General features: G+C 45.7%; 7 protein-coding genes across 14 annotated transcripts; 4 read left to right on the forward strand and 3 right to left on the reverse strand.

Annotated features, from left to right (window-relative positions):
• The first annotated feature begins 7 nt into the window (after positions 1–7).
• On the forward strand, positions 8–6,685 carry LOC136195135 (proto-oncogene DBL-like). The gene is made up of 28 exons (XM_065984405.1): positions 8–160; positions 323–342; positions 408–485; positions 542–1,318; positions 1,384–1,449; positions 1,522–1,639; positions 1,697–1,790; positions 1,855–1,956; positions 2,013–2,129; positions 2,181–2,573; positions 3,005–3,121; positions 3,170–3,358; positions 3,418–3,531; positions 3,594–3,818; positions 3,862–4,037; positions 4,153–4,219; positions 4,272–4,381; positions 4,435–4,504; positions 4,559–4,648; positions 4,694–4,786; positions 4,844–4,972; positions 5,032–5,067; positions 5,115–5,267; positions 5,322–5,414; positions 5,470–5,620; positions 5,682–6,172; positions 6,223–6,487; positions 6,538–6,685. Exons 4-28 carry the CDS (start codon positions 1,147–1,149, stop codon positions 6,600–6,602), a joined length of 3,696 nt encoding a protein of 1,231 aa, XP_065840477.1. The 5' UTR covers positions 8–160; positions 323–342; positions 408–485; positions 542–1,146; the 3' UTR covers positions 6,603–6,685.
• On the forward strand, positions 6,682–7,994 carry LOC136195145 (NHL repeat-containing protein 3-like). Its single transcript, XM_065984416.1, has 2 exons — positions 6,682–7,131; positions 7,180–7,994. The coding sequence occupies exons 1-2, from the start codon at positions 6,682–6,684 to the stop codon at positions 7,900–7,902; spliced, it is 1,173 nt and encodes a 390-aa protein (XP_065840488.1). The 3' UTR covers positions 7,903–7,994.
• On the reverse strand, positions 7,917–10,090 carry LOC136195144 (uncharacterized). The gene is made up of 10 exons (XM_065984415.1): positions 9,855–10,090; positions 9,523–9,756; positions 9,353–9,458; positions 8,998–9,297; positions 8,850–8,939; positions 8,704–8,802; positions 8,536–8,658; positions 8,352–8,483; positions 8,185–8,301; positions 7,917–8,138 (listed from the first exon to the last, which is right to left on the reverse strand). Exons 1-10 carry the CDS (start codon positions 10,022–10,024, stop codon positions 8,049–8,051), a joined length of 1,461 nt encoding a protein of 486 aa, XP_065840487.1. The 5' UTR covers positions 10,025–10,090; the 3' UTR covers positions 7,917–8,048.
• Positions 9,606–16,181, forward strand: LOC136195148 (uncharacterized). 8 transcript variants are annotated; one of them, XM_065984421.1, is made up of 11 exons: positions 13,191–13,711; positions 13,775–14,925; positions 14,977–15,033; positions 15,091–15,162; positions 15,213–15,295; positions 15,344–15,379; positions 15,432–15,504; positions 15,555–15,617; positions 15,671–15,773; positions 15,822–16,013; positions 16,063–16,181. In XM_065984421.1, exons 2-11 carry the CDS (start codon positions 14,914–14,916, stop codon positions 16,152–16,154), a joined length of 783 nt encoding a protein of 260 aa, XP_065840493.1. In that variant the 5' UTR covers positions 13,191–13,711; positions 13,775–14,913; the 3' UTR covers positions 16,155–16,181. The 8 variants fall into 8 exon arrangements, 2 of the variants coding, with proteins under 2 accessions (XP_065840493.1, XP_065840492.1); XM_065984420.1 differs by having other exon boundaries at positions 13,191–13,372; positions 13,422–13,711; positions 14,977–15,162; XR_010671811.1 differs by lacking the exons at positions 14,977–15,033; positions 15,091–15,162; positions 15,213–15,295; ... (4 more) ...; positions 15,822–16,013; positions 16,063–16,181 and adding exons at positions 9,606–9,765; positions 10,110–10,169; positions 10,451–10,574; ... (2 more) ...; positions 10,983–11,045; positions 11,097–11,188 and having other exon boundaries at positions 11,521–13,711; positions 13,775–14,240.
• Positions 10,173–12,740, reverse strand: LOC136195143 (uncharacterized). The gene is made up of 10 exons (XM_065984414.1): positions 12,164–12,740; positions 11,873–12,109; positions 11,712–11,814; positions 11,370–11,654; positions 11,228–11,317; positions 10,939–11,037; positions 10,768–10,890; positions 10,584–10,715; positions 10,422–10,538; positions 10,173–10,369 (listed from the first exon to the last, which is right to left on the reverse strand). Exons 1-10 carry the CDS (start codon positions 12,340–12,342, stop codon positions 10,262–10,264), a joined length of 1,473 nt encoding a protein of 490 aa, XP_065840486.1. The 5' UTR covers positions 12,343–12,740; the 3' UTR covers positions 10,173–10,261.
• LOC136195151 (actin-related protein 2/3 complex subunit 4) lies at positions 14,201–14,875 on the reverse strand. Its single transcript, XM_065984424.1, has one exon. The coding sequence runs from the start codon at positions 14,831–14,833 to the stop codon at positions 14,327–14,329; it is 507 nt and encodes a 168-aa protein (XP_065840496.1). The 5' UTR covers positions 14,834–14,875; the 3' UTR covers positions 14,201–14,326.
• A 20-nt stretch (positions 16,182–16,201) lies between the features above and the next one.
• LOC136195139 (intraflagellar transport protein 81 homolog) lies at positions 16,202–19,819 on the forward strand. The gene is made up of 21 exons (XM_065984410.1): positions 16,202–16,299; positions 16,380–16,449; positions 16,497–16,603; positions 16,660–16,840; positions 16,896–16,985; positions 17,043–17,108; positions 17,168–17,278; positions 17,327–17,411; positions 17,459–17,526; positions 17,575–17,670; positions 17,721–17,816; positions 18,256–18,318; positions 18,368–18,448; positions 18,492–18,641; positions 18,688–18,750; positions 18,798–18,863; positions 18,916–19,005; positions 19,053–19,139; positions 19,194–19,397; positions 19,539–19,610; positions 19,662–19,819. The coding sequence occupies exons 1-21, from the start codon at positions 16,226–16,228 to the stop codon at positions 19,773–19,775; spliced, it is 2,034 nt and encodes a 677-aa protein (XP_065840482.1). The 5' UTR covers positions 16,202–16,225; the 3' UTR covers positions 19,776–19,819.
• Positions 19,820–19,833: the final 14 nt, after the last annotated feature.

Raw genomic sequence — 19,833 nt, forward strand, 5'->3', positions numbered from 1 at the left:
TTTCTAGCGACAGGCGTAAATATTTTTGTATTTTAAGCTGCGAAATCTTGAGAGGGCCCCCATTAGAGGGTCGGTCACGTCCGGGTTCCTATCTCCGGTTCTTCTCAGGATGAAGTACGCCACTACGATCGTCGCGCTCCTTCTCGCTCTCTTCGGATCGGTAGGCGAAACAAATTCGCGTTCAACACGGGCGCTGCGTTCTCCCGTCCCCTTTTCGAGCGTCGTCACGCGCTTTCTTCACGCCACGTTCCACGCTTCTTGGGCGGATCCTCCCTAGCTTATGGGCCGCGGAATCGCGTTACTCATCGCTTTCTTTGTTTAGGTGACCAGCGACTGCTACGAGTCAGCAGCGGCATGAACACTCTTTTTTTCGTACGTCACTAATATTGTGGCTGTTTCTACTGTAGTTGCACTTGCTGCGGAGATGATTACGATGGCTACTACTGCTGCGACGGCACATCAACATCACTGAGCGTTTGGGTTTGGTAGGTCCGGTCCGGTCCACGGTCCACTGTTATAAGGATCGTGCGAATTCTCTAAGGGTTTTGATTGTTTTCGGCATTATTCTTTTCCTGTCTGCCGCTGCCGGTTGCGGCTATTGGCGAAGACGCGTTTATCTGAGACGCGTGATTACTACCTCGGCTTATCCCGTGGCGCCTCCGCAGCCGTCCGTTGTGGTGGTTGGCCACTCACAGCAGACAGTTCCCGTTGGCGCCGATTATCCGCCGCCCGGATACTCGAGGGTGTGAGAGGAGAACAAATTTCTCCCGGGAATATACTCGTGTTTTTTGTGTTCGCTGCTTTGTCGTGTTTCTTTCAATGTTGCGTGCCGTTTATAGACAGGATCTCGTGTTTAGTTAATTAGCGGGTTCATTAGTGTAGCGTACGCTAGACCCGCCTATATCAGGAAGTTCTGCGTCTTCTTGTGCCTGAGGCTCTCTCCCTCTTCCCACTCTCTTCGTCTTTACTGCCTCGCTCAAATAAAAACGCGTCGAGTTGTCAGACGAAGAAGAGAAGTCCAGCTATTAATTTCTCTTGGGAGGAAATTAATTCGTCGAACGAAGAGACGACGATATTTCCTCTTGACTACGCGACCAAGTGACAAACACGTCCCGTACACACGCACGTCCACCCCTCCCTCCCCATATGACGGACGTCCGAATCGTCGAAAGCGAATCGTCGAAACTCGGCGCCCAAAAATCGAACGCGAACAGCCGTTCGACACCCGATCTCGTCCGAAGCAGCGTCGTCGCTCCCACAGACGACGTCACGACGCGCGGAAGCGAGCAGGAAGCGCCGCGGAGAATCGCAATGGAAGGCACGTAGCCGCGCGCGAAAGGGGGCGCGCGGGGTCGCCGTGGTAACTCCGACTGATACATGTAGACTCATCGACGCTGACCGCTTCCCAGTCAGAAAAGCGGTTGCGCGCGCGCTTGGCCTATCTATCAGGTGCGTGTTGTCATTCCTCCAAAGGAATCATGAATGAATGAATGAATGAATGAATGAATATTTTTTTCTAAGGCGGTATGGACGAATGTCATCCGCTTGTCATGTTTCCCTGCGAAACGCTTCTCGCCGCTAGCGCGGCGACCGACGACGATCTCGGCTCCGTGCTCAAGTATTATCTTCAGATAACGTGGTACATAAAAAGTCATTGGTATTTGTGTTGCCATAGCAACGGCGTGTTATTTTTTAGTTTTGATCCTCCCAGTCATCCGGGTTTTACGCTAGTTTTTAATGCTCTGCGGGTCACGTGGGCCGTCATTCGGACCCTTCTCGGTCGCTTGGAAGTATTTATTAATTTTATTTCGAGCACACAACGATTTATGATATTTTAATTAATTAATTAACTAGGGTCTCTTTGTGAGCTGGATTCATCGAGTCCTCGTCGTCAAATCGACGTCGTTTCTCGATAAGATCAAATCGCTGGTTGGAAAACCGGAATTTAGTTTTGACGTATATACCAATAAACAACGTCATGGTATTCTCCTTACCAAAGTGACATCTTCTAGGTGATTGATCTTCCTTCCCTGCGAGACCTATGTCGGCTAATATCTCCGGCTGAATTGACGCCGGAATTTGGCGGCACATTGCCATACGATCATCAAGAATGGGTGAAAAACAGACTGGTGGGTAAACAGGAATATCTTCAACGTTTTCCTAAATATTTACATATATAGAATATTGAGAATTTTGTGAGCAGTTGTCGCGACGTCTCCGTTCTCCTCACAGTCATAACAGACGTCATTATCCCCGTGAAAAAAATCCACTCGATCCAAGAGGCGCGCGACAGACGAAGCAAAGCGAGAGAGGACGCCGAGACGGCGAAATCGGTCGTCGCCAAGACGACTCGCCAAGGCAAAGTTCTCCTCCGATCGCTCGAGCACACGGAAGACGCGTCGCCGCCGCTCGCCACGTGGACGCCCGACTACGTGAACGGAACGTGGTGCGTTCAAGAAGAGAAGCGTGGTCTCGATGAGGAGACGACGCGAGTTGTTGATCGTCTCAACGATTACGTGCGACAACTCGACGATTGCGTGGCATTTTATACTTTTAAAGGGCAGGCTGGAAAGGTAGAAAGAACATAGTATTGATTATCCGAACCCCTCTGGTTCTTGGGGTGTTCGGATAATTAATCGGGATAATTAATTAAATAAATAAAGGATTTTTATTGATTTAATTTTCAAGATTAAAGATTTCACTAGTTAGGAGCAAAATAGTTGTCAATTTTTTTAATAATTCGCGTTAAAATGACGTCAGTTTTTGATGACGTGTAACACGTCATGTGACATTCCAATTGATTTAATTTTCTAGAAACTAATATTTCACTAGTTAGGAGCAAAATAGTTGTCAATTTTTTTAAATGACGTCAGTTTTTTATCAACACGTCACGTAACATTACAATTGATTTAATCCGGATAATCGTTGATGTACAGTACATCAACGATTATCCGGATTAGTACTGTATTTATATATTTTTATTTATTTATTTATTTATTTTTAGGTGTTGGAGGAGTTGCATGCGAGGAAGGAGGTTGTGACGAAGTTGACTGTCGGCGATACGTTGGCTCAGTCGAGGAATAAGTTGGAAGGTCATTTTGGGTTTGAAAATGATTTGGAGGTGAATATCTCTCTACACTGAAAAATGCCTCTAGGGTTTCTTTTTTAGATTCTTGAGCAAAAGTGTCAGACCGCTCTTTCTGCGGCGAAGGAATTCGATTCTTCTCACTATGCAGCCAATGAAGTGTCGAATATGAGACAGTCCATTGAAAGCGCTCTGTCTCAATTGAAACAATACTCGGACGATCGTGGCACTCTCTTAGAAAAATCCGTCGAATTCTACACGATCCTCGAAAAAGTAGACAAATAGTAGCAGCAGCAAAAAAAATCATTTTATTATCAATCTTTTGGACTCAGGTAGAGGACTGGTGTAGCGAAGGAATGGACATTTTGGCGCGACTTCAAATGGACAGTGCTCTGACATTAGACGGAATTGCAATTGCCATCGAAGAACTCGACGCTTTTTTAACCGTAACTCGGCTAGAGAACCCTTAGAAGGCGAATATTTTAGCCGTGACCCCCGGTTCTCTTAGTCTCGCGTCGACGCGTCGAATTTGCAGAAACTCGGCGTGCAAATGTTGAATTTCGTCGCCCAACAGCGCGCGGAAAAGGCGTTGCAGCGTCGCGGCGAATTGCACGCGCTCATCGAGAATCGCAAGGGCGGTTTGAATCGAATCGCTCGCACTCTCGCCGCGCGAAAACCGACGGAATCGATTCCAAAAAATTTGTCCAGCGAGACCATCTCACAGAATCAATCCGTACGATTAAAATTAATTAATTTCGCGTTATATTTTTTCTTAGGAGATTGGTGGTGGTGATGACGTCGATGACGAAACGTTTTACGGCGATCGCGACGATGACGACGACGGCGACGACGACGGCGACGGACTGATGACTCAAGTGATGCTTATCAAAGAGGAGGAGCCGACTTCTCTCATTGGTCCTGAGACGAATGAGAACGTTTTGAAGAGAAGAGAGTAAGAAGAGTTCGTATTTAGCCCAATAGGGGGCCCAAATCAATATACTAATTAAATTAAATATTTTTATTTTTATTGATTATTTACACATTGAGGTAAGTTTTCCATTCTTGAGGTTTGTCATGGCTGAGTTGCTTGAGACGGAAAGAACTTATATAGAAGATCTTCGTCAGATAATTGAAGTTTGCTTGCATATATTTCTTTTTTTTTTGGTGGACTCTTTTTTCTTCTAAGGGCTATTGGAAGGAGATGGATCCCCAGAGTCCTTTCCTACCTCCCGTGTTGAAGGGAAAGAGGCACATTGTATTTGGAAACTTGAAGCACATTTACGATTTTCACCAAAAGTAAGTGAAATAAATAAATATTTAATAAGCCTTACAGTCTATGCATTAATCAGCGTTTTTATACATTTGCTGGAGCAACGAGCTGATGAACCGCCACTAGTGGGCCAGTGCTTCCTTGAAAAAGCACGCAATCACCTTTTTTTCACGTGCAATAGTTATATATCAATTTCCCTCTAGGAAAAAGAGTTCCAGATGTATGCTGAGTACTGTAAGAACAAGGTGAATGCTGATGAATTTTTCCAAGACTGCGATCAGGCTTTTTTCAGGGTAAATACTATTGTTTTTCGCGCGCAGAAAAGATTTTTCTCGTAGACGTGTCAGAAAAATATTGGACACACTTTGCCACTGTCGTCCTATTTGCTAAAACCCGTACAAAGAATCACGAAATATCAACTCCTTTTAAAAGTAGATTCGTGCGCGTCAAATAAAAAAAAACAATGTACGGATGTTTGACTAACTAAGGATATGATGAATTGCTCCAAGAAAGACGAAGAGGCGTACGCGAATCTGCAGGAGGCGTTGAGCAAAATGCTACTCGTGCTAAAACACGTGAACGATTCGATGCACTCCATCGGAATCGAAGGCTATAGAGTGAGAATCTTGCGGCAAATCTTAAAGAACTACATATATAGGATTTTTTTTCTTTGCAGGGAAGTTTGATAGAACAGGGAAATCTTCTCTTGCAGGTAAAACAAAGCGATTAGACGTGTCTGTCTTTTTAATTAATTTATAGGACTCGTTTCGCGTTTGGGAGAACGACGCCGTCTTCAAAAAAGAACGAGTTCGACACGTGTTTCTCTACGAGAAACTCATCATTTTTAGTAAGAAGAGAAAGAAGCAAAAAGCCAGTAATAAGACGGTGTACAGCTTCAAATCGAGTCTGAAGGTAGATACGTCATTGATTTATTGAAAAACATCAATATGGGTTTTCTAATTTGAGGTTAATGATATTGGCTTGACGGAAACGGTCGAGGACCAGCCGCGTCGATTTATCGTTTCCGAATTCGGAAATCAGCGCAGTTTTACTCTCCACGTGTGTAGACACGTGCTCACTCTAACGTCTTTTTTTTGAAATGAATTTTTTCTAGGCGAGAAGCACGGTTGTCAAGCAATCTTGGGTCGAACAAATTCGACGTTTGCTGGAAGAACAACTAGCGGAAATCAAAGACCTAGTTGCAGAAAGAACGGGCTACGTTGTCATAGGGGGCCCCAAACCCGGTCTCGCTATCCTACCTCAAGGCGAGAGGAATATATATGTATACCCAGGGGGCAAAGATATAGAAAAAATAATCGTCTCTAGATTTTTCCGAACGACGTGTCGCCCGATCTCGCTCGCCGAGCATACGACGCGGCCAACGACCGGAAATCTATCGCGAAACGTTCACCGATTCGGCGACGGCGGCGGCGGCGGCGGCGGCGACGACGACTCGAGCTTCCATAGGCGAGCTGAGTCCGCTTAAACGCGGCACTGATTCAACTCGTTCCGCTTCGTTTCGCATGTCGCGTGGCAACCGCTATGACGGCGGCGGCGTTCAATCGCCGGTGGAAAAGAGACCGCCGCGATCAGCTAGCGTCGAAGAATTGTCAACTGGTTATTTGTTGAAGGTAAATGACGGCGATTCGGATCATTTTGACGTCGCCACCGCCGTCGTTGCCGCTGAGAAAACGCAGAGTCACGGCAATTCGACGAGCGATTTGATTTCGATCGAGAGCGGAGCGTTTGAATCCGACGAATGGGACGACGACGATGATGACGACGTCGTCGAAGATGCTGTTCTTGACGTCAATTTGGTACAGGATTAAATAAAAAATAAATAGATAGATAAATATAATTTCTTCAGGCGCCGGATCAACCTCGTCACTATGTGGCTATAGCTGATTTTAGCTATGATAACCCGGCTTCAGACGAATCGGTCACCTATCTTTCGTTGAAAGTCGGTGATCGCGTCGAAGTGATTCAGCTTGGTCAAGGGGGTTGGTGGTTTGTTCGCTGGTATGGACAAGCTCGGCCGATGAATGACGAGAAGGAAAAAGAGGGATGGGTGCCTGCGAGTTATCTTGAAGTAATGAAAGGAGTCGAGGAACGAGACGGAAGAAGCAGCAGAGGTAGGAAATACTGTATTTTTGAGAAATAGAAAGATGGGGGTATTTTTTAGTCAGTGTGTATCGCGCGCAAGAAAACGCTCCATTTACAGTGAAAGCGAAAGAAACGTCTGTTTGAGTAGAGACACTATATGGCTAATTATTAATAGGAATTTATTATGATTAGGGTGGGGGCTAGCGCGAGTGAGAAATTCCTCATGACGTTCTCTCTATTCCTCCTTTTGTGCGCGACGGGCTCCGTTTCGGGCTCGTCTCTCGCCCCCGCCTACTCGTTGGACTCCTCGTGGCCAATCGACAAGTCGCTGTTCGTCCGAACGGCGCAGGATTTCGCGACAGCAGTGGACGATCGAACGCGACACGTATTCGTCGGCTTGCGCGGTCCAGGACTCGCTTCGACGGGCCCCGTTCTCGTCTTCGACGAGCACGGCGCCTTTCTGCGCTCGTGGGGTCGCGAAACAATCGGCATGATCCACGGAATGCGCATCGTACGACTCGCAAACGGAACAGCGCGTCTCTGGATCGCCGACTTGGGAAATTCGAACGGCGGTCACACGCTCAAGCTCTTTTCCATCGACGGCGAACTCCTCGAAACGATAGGCACGCCAGGAAAGGCAGGAACGGGAACGAAACCCATTCAATTCGACCAGGTAACGGACACGCCCACCCCCGCCCCATAGAAACATGTATCTATTTAGATCGCTGACGTGGCCGTAGACAAAGATGGAAATCTTTACATAGTCGACGGCGACGGCGGCTTGAATAATCGTCTAGTGAAACTCGACGTCGCGCGCACGCTCGTTTGGATGGTGGGCGGGGCCAAACGCGGAAACAGCACCGGTCAATTCTACATACCCCACAGCGTCGAAATCGATCCGAAAATCAACGTCGTCTGGGTAGCCGATCGCGGCAACAATCGCACGCAAGGATTCGATCTCGAAACGGGCGCGTTCGTCGTCGAGTGGACGTGCATGCGTCCGTTTTCGCCTTGTCACGTGAGACTCGATTCGACGGGGAATCATTATCTCGTTCTCGATCTTAACTACGCGGTTCTTCTCACGATGCCAGCGCCCGCGTCGCGCGAGCAGATTTCGACGTGTACGATAGCGAATCGGACGCCGCTCGGGCGAAACGATAGCAAACCGCACGCGTTTTCTATTGATCGTACATCCGGGGCGATTTACGTGGGAAAAGTTGGCGCGAACGTGACTGAAAAGTACGTGCCGTGGAACGTGGAGCCGGCGTTCGTTGGACCGCGCGGCGGCGACAACGGTCCGAGTCTTTTGCCGTGCACGTCGTTGTCGTTTGTTATCGTTGTTATTCTCGTTGCTGTCGTTGTTAGGTGGCACGTGAATTCGAGGCGTAGAACGCGCGCTAGCAAGAAGCGATTCGATCGTTTAATATCCATTCCCGAAGTGTAGCGGGATTCATTGTACGATAATAAGGGTTTAGTTCATTTTTGTCTATCGTCTGTATTGATTAGAACAGCAAAATAAATGCACACCCAAAAGCGCGCGCTAAGCAGTAAAATGATATAACTCAACTATTTTGATATAACGCAAAAATGTCAATGATGTGATTCTTTGACGGCTGTAAAGAGACCCCACTTTTGATAGCCTTGCTGACACATCTTCAAACCGTCAATGACCGTAACGTCCTTAGAGAGACAAATGTACAATATTGCAGTGAATTTTTTCTATTACCTCTCCGTTTTTTTTCATTTCTTTTTCACTAGAAGCAATTTCTTCCTTCAACGACTCAATGAACAGAGCCGTGCGGTCATCAGCTGTGACGTCATCAAAACCGGCATTCTCCAAAGCCTACAAAACCCCTTCATATACGGGCATTTGTCATCACCATGGTATCTTACTTTGCCGTAATGGACGGGTTCTAAGAGATGAAACCCTCTCTTTGCAACGTAGGCTTTGAAATCGCTTGGCCACGGTTGAGGTCCGCAGCAGTAGTCGCCAATTAGAAGACGCCCACCAGGTTTGAGCCATTTCTAATTAGGAAATAAGTATAATGATGATGACGTGAGTTATTGATTTGTTCACGTGGAATTTCTTGAAGAGGACGGCTTTGTTCTCAATATGCACAATGGCTTCTCTGCTGTAGATGACGTCAAATGAAGAGTCTGGAAATTCCCTGGCCATTACGTCACATACTTCAAATTGAACCTAAATCTCTAGTACAAGAAAGATACTTATATATAAAACTCTTACCTTTGTTTGCAAATGCTTGTGTCGTTTCAGGCCGTGTTCCATTGCAATTGACGTCATAGTGGAAGATTGACTAACGCCCAAAACGGAGACGTCATATTTCTGAGATTCAGAGTAAACGTAACGGCACGTCTTTGATTTCAACTTACATCAGCCATGTGAAAATCCGCGCCTCCAATTCTGCAACCAATGTCCATGACTCTCTCTCCAGGTTTCAAATCTAGAGTTGCTACGAGTTGCTATAGAATATGAGTGGATTAGCCAATTGTACGTGGAGGCGTCCACGCGTGTCTCTACTTCAGTCACTTTGGCGCCACCAGGACTCACATATCCTTTTCCAAAAATTTTTTCATATTGAAGGATTGTGTTTACTGCGCTCTGGCGTTTGTACAAGTACTGCTGAGTGGTTAGCGCCTCGCTTGCTCCATTGGGTGGATAATCGGTTGTCACTTTCTCGCAGAGCCAACACACTTGATTTGGACTTGATTTGAATTTGATGTAGGCTTGGAGCGAGCGTGACCAAACCAGCTGAAGCGATGACCATTTGCCGACCGCTTCCTCCTTGACGACAGCAGAATCGATAAACGAGTGATACGACTAAGAGGGTAAGAAAAATCAATAATAAATTGAATTGAATCTATTTTTTTCTTACGAGCGGATGTCTGTATTTGCTCGGATCGTCTGATCCAAGTTTGGCGTCGCCTGACTGGAAGAAGCAGGACTCGCGGAAAAACAGGTGTCCACCTTCTGGAAGCCACCTTTAGTCAGTAAAGGCATTGTTTTTGTGTGTCAGCTATATAGTCCATTGAGTTGCTACATTACCGCACGGCTTTCCTCAACAGCGTCGATATTTCCTCGTCAGTAAGATACGTTAGCAACCAATTCGTAAAGACGAAATCGTAGCTGTTTTCGAGGTGTAGTTTCGTGACGTCACAGCAGAGGAAGTCGATGTTGGAGTAGCGCGCGTTCGTTTCTTTGTTCACTTCGAGGTATTTCGCCATGAACTCGACAGCCGTGACGTGTTTCGCTTTCGAAGCGAACTCACCAGTGAATCGCCTTAAATTAGTAATTAGCCGCGATATTCTATCGGGAAAGGGGGCCCTCGATGGGGGAAACGGCCGCTGGACGGGATGACGTCTGCCTGGTCCTCTCACCCTATTCCAGCTCCTAGTTCGAGAATGCGCTTTCCGTCGAAGTTGGGAAGGAAGGAAAGAAGTTCCGGTTTCTCCACGCTTTCGATTTCCTTCGCGTGCGAGTCGAGAAACATTTTCTCCATCGATGCTTGGGAAGAGTGCATTTCCCAGAACTTTATGGGAGTGGCCATGGCTACGCTCTCCTGGGACACCCTCTCGCGCGACTGTGTGACGACAAGAAATGTCTTCTTTTACATAGGAACTTTTTTTATATAGGGATGAACATGCGCACGTGACCAGCGAATAAAAAAATGAACGGCGTTTCGTTGAACACCCGTATGTGGTACCGCCCTCACTTTTGGTATAACACCCGTACGTGGCCTTCCTGACATAGAAAACCTTTACATAAAGTAGAAAAAGACAAGCGTTCACTTGGTGGCCGTGAAAAGGCCCCATTTCTGATCGCCTTGTTGGCATCTTTCAATTTTAGCTTTCCAACCATCGGTAATTGCACTGTAGTCTTCCGGAGAGAAATCCTAAAGAACACATTGTTGATAATGCAACAATCAGTAGCAAAATGTACTGTACTTCCAAAAAGGCTTCCTTTTCTTTTTCAGTACGACTGACTTCTTCCCTGAGACACTCAACAAACATATCAGTGCAATCATTCGCTTGAACATTGACAAAACCAGCTGTTTCTAAAACCTAAACACCGCAATCAGAGAATTCATGGTTACTATGGTACCATACTTTCCCGTATTGAGCAGGCTCTAGGAGATTATACCCTCTCTGTGTTACGTAGGCTTTGAACACATCAGACCAAGGTTGTGGCCCGCAGCAATAATCGCTGATGAGCAGTCGTCCGCCAACTTTGAGCCATTTCTAGAAGAGAAACGTGCGTAGAGTGAGCATCGGTCCTATTCTATCATCTCACGTAGAGTTTCTTGAATAGGACGTCTTTGTCTTTGATGTGAAGAATGGTGTCTCGACTATAGATGACATCAAATGAGCATTCGGGATATTCTCTCGCCGTGACGTCACATATTTCAAATTGGACCTGGAAATTATTAGTCAGTCAAGTCAACTTTCTATCAGGTGACCACACCTTGTCTTGCAAGTGCTTGTGTCTATTGAGGCCTTGTTCCAAAGCAACCGAAATCATATTAGAAGACAAATCAATGCCCAAAACGAAGACTCCATATTTCTAAAAAGGTAAATACATATAATAAATATCGATTTGCTGTGTGCAAACGCAATAAATAGAGGACTTAATTGCGAAAGCAAAGCGGCAAATCCCTTAATCTACCTTCAAGTTTTTACACAATGCAAATGGGGTTACTGCACCATGCCTTTGAGTAAGAAGGCCTATATAAGTATATATCCCCCCTCCTTACATCGGCCATGTAATAATCTCCTCCTCCAATCCCGCAACCGACGTCAATAACTCGTTGCCCGGGTTTCAAATCTAAAGTCGCTACAAATTTCTATAAAAAAAAAACGATGATTGGTTTTTATCTGTAGAAATTTCCTTCTTACTTCCGTAGTTTTGGGGCCCCCAGTGCTGATGTATCCGGCTCCAAAGATTCTTTCATATCGCAATATACCGTTAATGGTATATTGCTGCTTATCTAAGAATTGCTGAGTGCTCATTGCTTCACAGACTCCTTCACTCGTCACTTTCTTATAGAGCCAACACAATTGATTTGGATTAGATTTAAGACGAATGTATGACTGGAGACTGCGAGCCCAAATCAATTGAAACGAAGCTAATTTGTTATTGGCTTCTTTGAGGAAGATAGAGTCGATGAGTGAGCCGTAAGCCTAAAGGGAGAAGATGATATTTTGGGATTTTCTTCTTCTTCTTCTTCTTCTCCTCACAAGTGGACTTCTATAGTGAGTTGGATTGAATTCTCGCTTCTTGTTGCCCGATTGGAAGAAGCAGGATTCGTGGAAGAATAAATATCCGCCTTCGGGAAGCCACCTTGATATAAATATTCTCATTGTTTGAACAATAGAAAAATAATTGAGTGTTTTCCCACCGAAGGATCTTTGTCAAGACAGAGGAGACTTCATCATCATTGAGATACATCAGGAGCCAATTTGAAAAAATGAAATCATAGCTACTGTCGTCCAGATCGAGTTGAGTGACGTCAGAGCAAAGATAATCAATATTGGCGAAACGTGCGTTCGCTTTTTTGTTTTCCTCGAGAAAATTTCTCATGAATTCCACCGTGGTCACGTGTTTCGCCTTCGAAGCGAAATCGCCGGTGAATCTCCTGAGTGGGGGCGAAATTTTTCACTGCGAATCGAAGCGAGTACGTTTGCCCTACCCTATTCCCGCTCCCAATTCGAGAACGCGTTTTTCGTTGTAATCGGGAAGAAAGGAGAGAATCTCCGGCTTCTCTTCGCGCGCGATTTCGTCCGCGTTCGAATCAAGAAACATTTCTACTAGCGACGCTGTCGAAGAATGCTGTTTCCAAAACAATTCCATCTCTCGACGAGATTCCATGGTCGATTGTCGGTTGAGTATCACGAGACGCTAGCGTGCGCTACACGTGCTCGGTCCTTGTTTTCGTATGGCGAGCGAAGCTGGCAGTGACGCCGGCGTCGCTGACTTGAGCGATACGCGCAGCACCGATTCGGACGTTTCTGCGACGTCGAATGCGAGTCGCTATAGCGCGGCGGCGGCGGCAGCGGCGGCGCGAAGCAAAGCGTCGACGTCGAAGAAGAAACGATCTGCGACGGCGCTCAAACCCGATTCGGATATGTGGAGTTCCATGGCTGTCGTCGATTGGGACGACGGCGAGTCGGAAGCGACCGAGTGCAGCGTCGAATGTATCGAAACGGATGTAGGCGAATCGTTGATACGCGCTGCGCAGAATGGCGACGTTGCGCTCGTCGAAACAATCCTGCGCGGATGCGACGCGGATGTTCTCAACTATCGAGACCCGGATGGTTACACTCCAATGCACCGGGCAACGTACAACGGTCACGTGGACGTCATGAAAAAGCTCCTATTGGCCGGCGCTGACGTTCGCGCGGTGACTGACGACGGATGGGAACCGCTTCATTGCGCCTGTCGATGGAATCAGACCGAAGCGGCGGCGCTGCTTTTACAGAACGGCGCTTCGGTGAACGCAAAGACGCGCGGCGGGCAAACGCCGCTTCATTTAGCCAGTTCCATGCGCGACGGCGGCGCGACGATTTGCCTTTTGCTTTCGAAAGGCGACGTCGTCGAAGCGCAGGCGAAAAACGCGGCCGGCGAAACGCCAGTCGATTTAGCGAGACGCTCAGGGGTCCACGCTTGTCTCTTTGAAATGGTAGATAGGGCGGTCTTGGATGCTTTGAAGTATTAGGGGGGCACCCGCGAGCACACAAGGTATCGATCATCTTCTGTTTGTTTTGATTATTAGCACAGTTTGTTGATAAATAAGCTAGAGTCTGGGGGGCTACTTTTTTTGGGTCGAGACAGCGTAATGCGTTTTAGTTCGTCTATATATATGCCTCGTTCTCTTCCCTGAAGCGATGTGTCGATTACGGTGAGAGCGTCATACAGCGTAGGGGTTCTAATGTTTAATGGTACTGTAGCCCTCCCTCCGGATGTTCCTCCCCTCCACGCTTACTATATTAGCCAGTGACACCCGTCTGATGTTTACTTGTTCCCAACGCGCCGTGATGAATAGAAATCGTCGACGAACGACCCCTTTGGACGTTGGCTCGCTCAATCAGGCTTTAGATCGAATCCAAGCCGAAATGGCCTATCTTGTTTCGCGTGGCTGGATGACCGAGCGGAGTAGGAAAGTCGTTGAAGCCGAATTGCCTAAGAAATTTACGATGAATCGCGAGAAATCGCGACCGCGCGTGCTAAATATTGCCAAGTAAGAGAACCAGAGAGGACATCGTCTTGTGATCGAGCCTTAGGGTGGGGTTTTTTCCTTTAGGGAGTCCACGGAAGTGCACCATCGGAATGCCGTCATTGGATTCGACGAGGTGGACTTGCCAGAGGAAATGATTTTGCCGCCGCCGCAAAGTCAACATCGCGGCGGTTCTTTATCCGACTCGGACAGCGAAAAGAGTGATGATGATGATTCACGATTCTGCGACGCCGTTGACGCAGTCTGGGCTGAGTCAGACTACGAAGGCAGTGACGAAGATGAACTTTCTTTTAAACGTGGTGACGTCATATGCCATTTCCGGCAACTGGGCGGCGGCTGGGGTCGCGGGATCCTCAAAGGCAAGGTGGGAATATTTCCATTAGCGCACGTCGAACCGACGTACCGGTAGTACAGTCACGAAGACCTTTGTGTGCTTCTTTCTGCATTGTTATCATTCCCCCCTACATTTTATTTATACACGCGAAGCTCAAGTAAGACCCCACAAGATGGTTTTATTTTGTCCCTACGTAAACCACCACCACAGACAACGACAAAACAACAAAACGCGCGCGCGCTAAAGAAAGAGCAAATGCCCCTCCCCCCCTTTGCTTGCAGTTCCTAGAAGTTCTTGAGAAAATGTTCGGCGCAGATACGGGCTCTCGCGTTCAAGGCCAATTTCATTTCGCTGACTTCCTTATCGATGTCTTCCATGAATTGTATGATAAAGTCGACGAGCTTGTGCTTGAACATGGCCTCCGTGTGAAAATTGGTGACGAGAAAGCTGACGTCGTAGCCTTCGATCGGTTTTCGACGCAAAATGACGAAATTCTCGGCGCGCATCATCATAAAACGCATGAACTTGTGACAAAGTATCTTCTCGATTTCGTCCGCCTGCTTAATGCCGATGCTGACGCGAAGCGAGTTGATGGAGCCCTCGATGAGAACGCGCTCCTTTTCGTTTCGGCTCACGACGATCGGCGTGAGGAGAATCTCCTTATTCGTTCGTATTTCCACCTCCGGCTTGTTGTGACGCTCGACGACTTGCGACGAGAAGTTTTCGAGGCACATCGCCGCTTCGAGACTCGCTCGAACCGCGTTCAAGTACGGTCGCAGCGTCGCCGACATCCTCCCCTGTCTCAGTGGTCTCAGTCTAGGAGCCTATATACGGGCCGCTTTAGTATCGTGCGTTCGTGGGTCACGTGAAGATGTCGGCGAATGTAAATTTGTCTGCACACTGGTCTCTTTCGCGACGTTTTCTCTGCGTTTAGGATAAGAAAAAGCTACAGTTGTTTCTTGCGGAAACGTTTCGGCTTGGCTGCGTCAAGGTAGACGCTTGCGCGAAGGTAGATTTTGATTTTTCGTTCGATTTTTCGATTCTCGAGGGTTTCAAATACTTCGTTTCGTACATGAGAGGAAGAGAGGAGCTAATCTGCAAAATTGTGAACGAACCGCGCGTAAGAAATCGCATCGTCGCAAAAAAAAGAAAAAAAAATCAATTTTTTAGAGTCTCATTACTCCGTCATCGACTCCCGGCGGATCGTTGAGCGGAAGTTTTGAAACATCCGGCATCGAACTGCCGAGAAACCAGTTCGACATCACGAAGAAATAATTAAATATTTGAGCATTTTTTTCAAGGCAATCCTTTATGATATCTCATCGATCTCAAAGAAGGTATACCACAGTATGACGTCATAGCTCTCACAGTACTATATCCTCTTCTAAGACTCAGTGGTTATGGTTTCATTGACGTGGGTTTGCCACCAGCCAGCCCAAGTGATAGAGAAATAGACTCAACAGTATGTGAAAAATTAAAAAAATCAATAACGAATATAATGATTAAATGCAGGACGATGATTTGACAATGTTTCTAATAGCTGGCTATAGTCGATATAACTGTCCCTATGTGTGGGTAAGACCAGGTTCCAATCAAATTTCATTGTTCTACTTGTATCATGTACGTAGGTGCGATCGAATCACGAACGACTCGTTCGTCTCAGCGGCGAAACCCCAAGTGCAAAGGACAACCCGTTGAAGTTGGATTCAACGAGTCGATGGAGCGAAGAAGGCGAGAAATCATCATAATAAATTATTAGTATTTATTTTTATTTTTTAGATATTAAAATTTGGGACATTGTTGCTGAATTGGTGAGCATTTGCACGATGCCCGCGCCAAAGAATCCTTTTGCTGTCGACATTGAATATTTTCAAAGTCTTCCTTTGGCCGAAAGTGTTTTGGCTACGGGAGCTATGGCGAATTTTCTTCGGACAGTACTTGCTCATAAAGAGCACTTCTACGACGCTAAAAGTGAGTCTAAATCTATTTATTTATTTATTATTTATTATTTTTCTATAAGTGTTTGAGGATTTGACTATGGTTACCCAGAAACATTTTCAAGATTTTTCAGCTTTATCTAACCAAGAAGCGAAGACTCCGACCGTACTGTGAGTTTGTGAAATAAAGTCAATCCGGGAACGTTGTTGTCTTATCCGGGGGATCGCGTCTCTTCGTCTCCGAAAATGAGCCAACAACTCAAGTTCATCATCGAAAAGCTGAACGCTGTTCCATTTCGACGAAACTTCAACCTAATAAGGTAGAAATATTCGAGAAGGGACCCGCACGTCATTCGTTTGACGGTTTCCCTGGCAACAAAGTCAATTCTTTCATTTCCAGCTTCGACGCTCTCGAACCGTTCGGTCTGCTTCAAGTCCTCAACGATGTCCTCGCCGAAATCGGTTCCCAGGTAATGAAAACTCTCATTCGCGCGCCCTCGTTCGATCTCCCTCTCAGAACAAAGTCGATCTTCGCGAAGAGGCTCCCGAACAGACGGCAATACGCATGCTCAACTTTCTTCGCATACTCGGCTACAAACCCAACGTCGAAGCTGGCGGAAACATGTATGTAATCGTCGTTTTTCGAAGGGGGAGGGGCTCCAAAATTAATTTTTATCTAGCGCTTCGTTTCGCAACGGTCTCGTTCAGGCGGAAAAACAGATCGTTTATCCGCTTCTTCATTGGCTACTTCAGCGTCTTTCTGAGCTGAAAAAACGCGCGTATTTGGCTAAGTTTCTCGTCAGGATTGAAGTCCCGGCTGAGCATCTTCACGACGAGCAAGTAGCTGAAGTGTATCAAGGGGTAAGATAAGGAATGCGGTTCTTATTGAAAATAAATTTATTTTGAGTCATTTTAGTATGAAGATTTGATGGCGCAGTTCAAGGAACTTCACAAGACGGCGGGACAATTGAAATCGTCTGGTTTTTCGACAGCAGAAATTAGAAAAGTAAAAATGAATTTTTTGAGGGGGGGACATAAATATAAATAATTTTTTTATTAATAGGATATAGGAAACATGGAAGACGAACGAGAACAGCTTCAAAAGAGAGTCGAACGACTACAAAGACGAGTAAAAAATCAAGAGAGCATTAATTAAAAAATAAAAAATTGACTTTAATTATTTCTCAGGTACAGTCAATTCCTGATTATGAACAACTCCTCAGCGCTTGCCAAGAACTTAGAATGGAACGCGAAAAGGAAGGCCACATTGCGGAAATGAAACGACAGCAAAAAAATCAAGTGGGTCCTATAAGAAAAAAAGTTTCAAAATTTATTTATTTTTCTTAGGTTTTGCATATGGATCAGAAGCTCTATCGTACTGGGCAGCAGCTTCGAGATTTGAAGGCGACTCTTATGGGAGCTACAGCTGAAGGTTAGATTGAAAAATTCTAATTCTATTATTTGAATTTGGGGGGTTAGGTTTGCTTCGGCAGTTGGAAGAGGAGAACAAAGTCAATTCGTACATGTGTAATGAAAAATTGCCAAAGGTGAGAAAACTTCAGATTAATTAATTAATTTATTGAGAGTATTTGTAGGAAGTTGATTCGTTGAAAATGAAGTGTAGTGACATGGAACAGGTTCTATCAATGCCGGCGCTATCTGAGTCGGATTTGGACGAATTGCAAGATCAAGTGAGTGCACCTCATTATAGCCTATCTTCTCTTACATAAAAGTCACTAAGATTGATGAAGCAAATGAAGAAATTAACGCTCTTGTCGAAAAGAGGATGCTGCGAGCCAATCCAGCGGACGACAAGCTGGCTATTGTTCGGCAACAGGTGAAGAAGGCATTATTAAGCCCGAATCACAACGCAACGCGTAACGTATAAGAGATAGGCAACTTCAATGTATAAATAGAGTCTTAGTGAGAATGAGAGTCTCAGTTGTTCACGATTTTTGACCATGAAATTTCCAGTATACGAGATCATGGATCTAGATACTTTATATGACGTCTTCACTTTACACAAACTGAAGACACATTCACAGTCACAGACTAAGAGTTTTTGTAGACTGAGATAGAGTTTTTTAACGACAGTCTCGGTTTTAAATGACACTGCCACACGCAAACTGACTGACTCCTTGTAAACTTTGACTCATGCAAAGTCTCACTTTGAAACGAGAGTCTCGGTTGTTCCGTGCTTTAGTTTCTCCACTTTAGAGATGGAATCACTAGATAGTACGTTGGCCTTTAGTTTTGTGACATTCTTTTCCTTCCAGGCTTCTATGATACAACGTAAGAAGGAAATGGCTATGGAAAATCTGAAGGAAGCCATGGAGGAGGTTCGCTTTAGAAAATTATTCAATTGAAATAGTTATCTTGGGGTTTTAGCTTGCGAGCTTAGATGTTGATTTGAAAGAGAAACGGGAGGCTTTGAAGGAAATGGGTGGCGCTGTGCCGTCAGCTGAGGAGGCAAGTGTATAGAAATTTATATACAAAATTAATATTTTTTTAGATGAAAACCTATGTATCGACGCTGAGAGTAAAGGGAATCGAGTATAAGCGAAAGAGAGCCGAGTTGGCTGAGATCAGAGACGAAGTAAGCGTTCTTAGTCGAACGGAGGAAATTCTTCGTTCGAAGGACGACAGCGTTGGCGATTATCTGGTAAGTCAAACTGGAGGTTATTTAGAATTGTTCTATGGGCTTATAGAGTAAGCTGGAAGAAGAGAAAGGGATATCTGGGTATCAAAAAACGCAAGAAGAGCTTGAAAAGGTTATTAGGTAACATTCTGATATACCTACTTTGATTTTTGGGGCAAGGTCTCTACAATGAAAAGCGAACTGGATGAACGGAAGGGAAAGACTTTAGAGGGAATATCTGAGATGGTAGGGACCGGCTAGGGGGCGTCACACTGCCTGCAGAGTCGCGTCTCTTTAGGCCAAACGACTACATGAAACGATTATGCAGAAGAGAACTAAATTGGCTCCTATTATTCGAGAATTGAGACCTCTGAGACAAGAGCATCAGGTAGAGTGCCAGTTCCAATGGAGGGGTTTCCTATTCTTCGAGACTAGGATCTTGTTGCTGAGCACGAAGAGAAAAAAGCCGTTTATGACACGACATTAGCTGGGCTAGAAAGCAATCTTTCTAAACTAGAACAGGTCTCAGGGATACGCCTTTTTTTCTGCGACGCTTTCTAGGAGGGTCTTCTATAGGAGGTGAAAGCGTATCGCGAAGAGATTTTGTTGGAGCAGAGCCGGTATCATTATTTGATGGCGATGAAGAAGGTTACGGAGGAGAAACAGAGGCGAGTTGCCGCGGAAATGAAGAGCTACGTGTCGACAGCGGACGCGGAGAGGAAGAAATCGTATCGGGACTTGTATACGAAGAAAATTCAGGAGCAGGAGAATCAAGGAAAGGTGAGCTTTTGATTTTATGAGAGAATCAACGTTACGTAGCGTGACGTGACGTAATATGGTCCGTGATGTCACAAAGGCAAGCGACCAATCAAGAGAAGAGTTCTTGTGTTATTACGTCTTCATATTGAATATTTTCTCAAGGCTTTGCGTGAGAAGCAAAAGGCAGTGCGGGAGTCTCATGGTCCCAGTATGAGGCAGATGAAAATGTGGAAAGTGAGAAAAAATGGAGGCGGGGGGTTATTTGAACGCTATTTTCTTTCATAGGATCTTGAAAAATTGATGCAGTGCAAGAGGGAGTGCTTTGCCAAGCAGCAAGAGGAACGAAGGCAGGAAGCGCTCGCAGAACAGGATATTATTGAAGACAGACTCGTTCTTTAATGTTTATCTGTTAAAATCTCCGTTATTTGACGCGATATCGAGAAGGGTCACGTGGAGG

This window comes from Oscarella lobularis, chromosome 14 (genome assembly GCF_947507565.1).
Source record: "Oscarella lobularis chromosome 14, ooOscLobu1.1, whole genome shotgun sequence".
Lineage (NCBI taxonomy): Eukaryota > Metazoa > Porifera > Homoscleromorpha > Homosclerophorida > Oscarellidae > Oscarella > Oscarella lobularis.